The 2500-nt window shown below is 46.0% G+C and overlaps 1 protein-coding gene across 4 annotated transcripts in view; it reads right to left on the minus strand.

Annotated features, from left to right (window-relative positions):
• The window catches only part of tfg (trafficking from ER to golgi regulator), a 21065-nt gene that overhangs the window by 2042 nt on the left and 16523 nt on the right, over positions 1–2500 (minus strand). For all 4 annotated transcript variants that reach the window (XM_062535303.1, XM_062535302.1, XM_062535300.1 and 1 more), the window contains exon 7: positions 270–374. In XM_062535303.1, coding sequence (XP_062391287.1) covers positions 270–374 — 105 coding nt within the window. The remainder of the gene's footprint in view (positions 1–269; positions 375–2500) is intronic.

Raw genomic sequence — 2500 nt, forward strand, 5'->3', positions numbered from 1 at the left:
AGTTACTTCCAGACCTTGTTTAAGAAGCATGTGTGTGTATGCACATATGTGTGTGTATGTACACGTGTGTGCACGTGTTTGGCCATTTCCAATACCTGTGACATTTGAAATAGGAGCACATGACTGAGGAGTGAAATGGTGTTTATTTGTTTTAACTAGCTGAGCTTACCGGGAATAATTATGACAATTATACACAATTCTTCTGTGTATTCTCATGTCCAGGCAATTATGTGAAACACCAGTGTGTGTGTGTGTGTGTGTTCTCTCACCAGGGTACTGCATGCCATACTGCTGCTGTGGTTGCTGTTGCTGTGGGGCTGCAGGCTGTTGGGGGGGATATCCACCTGGGGCCTGATACTGCTGATACATCTGACCTGCTCACACACACACAAACACACACACAGAGAGAGAGAGAGAAGGGAGAGTCAATCAAACTGGAGAGTAGACACAGCATGTACTTCAAAGTAAAGATGCGTGCGTGTGTGTGTGTGTGTGTGTATGTGTTCCATTTTCCACATTCACACCTAAACAAACACACACACACAGGAATACAATGATGGCAAATTCAGAGACGCTACTTGCTCACACGTGCACGTTTTCAAACACACACACACAGGAAGACTTCTGAATCCCTTTCACGCTAACCTGTCAGCCAATCAGATAACACACATATATATATATAGAGAGAGAGAGAGAAAGAGAGAGAGAGAGAGAAAGAAAGAGGGAGTGTGTGTGTGTGTGTGTGTGTTATAACTCAGACCATGTGTTTGCGTTTGAGCAGAGATAAACAAACAAGGTGAACACATTCCCAATAATAGGCAGAGTGCATCGTAAACTGAAGCCATCCATACACTCCCCCACACACACACAAACACACACACACACACACACACAAATGAATACCATTCATACACTACCGGAGGACATATACACACACACACGTGCACGCAATTACACACTAAGGCCATCCCACAAAATACACAAACACAAACACACAAATACCATTCATACAGTACCGGAGGACACACACACACACACACGCTAAGACCATCCCTTACACTGACAAAGTGCCGGCACACACACACACACACACACACACTGTGGCATGCATGCACTAATAAAGGAGAGCTCACATGTACACAAGCTCCTGCACACGTGTGTGTGTGTGTGTGTGTGTGTGTGTGTGTGTGTGTGTGTGAGTTTAGGATTCACCTCCTTGATGAAGTGCACATCAGAGTTTGAGAGGGTGAATATTATTGAGCAAGTGTGAGTGTGTGTGTGTGTGTGTGGATTCCAGCATGTGTGTGTGTGCGCACACATGTGATTCAGCTGCTCAGCAGAGGTTTACTTTGGAAGAGGAAGACACAGGAATGTAGAACGCAGCCAAACGGACATGTCCCTGTCCATACTGGACTCTCATCAAAGCGCACACACACACACACACACACACACACACACACACACAGGAGTGCACCCACAGTGTGCAACACGTGCATGTCATACTGCAACAAAAACATTAGACCTGAGAATATAGTGTCGGCGTAATGGAATCTATTTCAAAGACAATGGAAGTGACCTGCCATAGCAAATTCTCCTGACAATGTCCATTTGTGTGAGTGTGTCTGTGTGGAAGTGAGAGAATAAGTGAGCACTTTCTCCCGCCAGTCTCAATCTGTGTGTGTGTGTGTGTGTGTGTGTGTGTGTGTGTGTGTGTGTGTGTGTGTGTGTGTGTGTGTGTGTGTGTGTGTGTGTGTGTGTGTGTGTGTGTGTCTGGAACGCTTACACAAATAAACAGGAACATTCAGCACCAGTCACAGCAATTAGTCCCTCTCAGGCCCAGAGCAAGTCTCCACTTCCACTGACTGTCAGGGTTGGGTCACAATGTGTGTGTGTGTGTGTGTGTGTGTGTGTGTGTGTGTGTGTGTGTGTGTGTGTGTAAATGGGAGTGATTTTTGCAGGTGCTGGTATGCTGTCTCTTGGGCAGTTTGCACATGTATACAATGAAGAATATCTGTATGAGAAACGTGTGTGTGTGTGTGTGCGTGTGTGTGTGTGTGTGTTTTTGGCCATCTCGTCGACCTCTCCACTCCCCCTCTTCTCTTACCTCACCTCACCTTCTCGCCCACAGTGTGTGTGTGTGTGTGTGTGTGTGTGTGTGTGTGTGTGTGTGTGTGTGTGTGTGTGTGTGTGTGTGTGTGTGTGTGTGTGTGTGTGTGTGTGTGTGTGTGTGTGTGTGTGTGTGTGTGTGTATATGTGTGTGTGTCTTCCACCTTCACTCCCTCACCTCTCTGCTCCCCCGTCTCAAAGAGAGAGTGTTGAAGAGGAAAAACAGATACTCTTTCTACTCTTTCACTTTTCAACTTGAGTGGTGTGTGTGTGTGTGAGAGAGAGAGAATGTCTTATTTTGGAAATGTGACTGGCACATTCAAATAATGAATTAAATGTGTGTGTGTGTGTGTGTGTGTGTGTGGTGTTTTAATTCCCCACTCTCGCTCTCTTG

This window comes from Sardina pilchardus, chromosome 4 (assembly GCF_963854185.1).
Source record: "Sardina pilchardus chromosome 4, fSarPil1.1, whole genome shotgun sequence".
NCBI lineage: Eukaryota > Metazoa > Chordata > Actinopteri > Clupeiformes > Clupeidae > Sardina > Sardina pilchardus.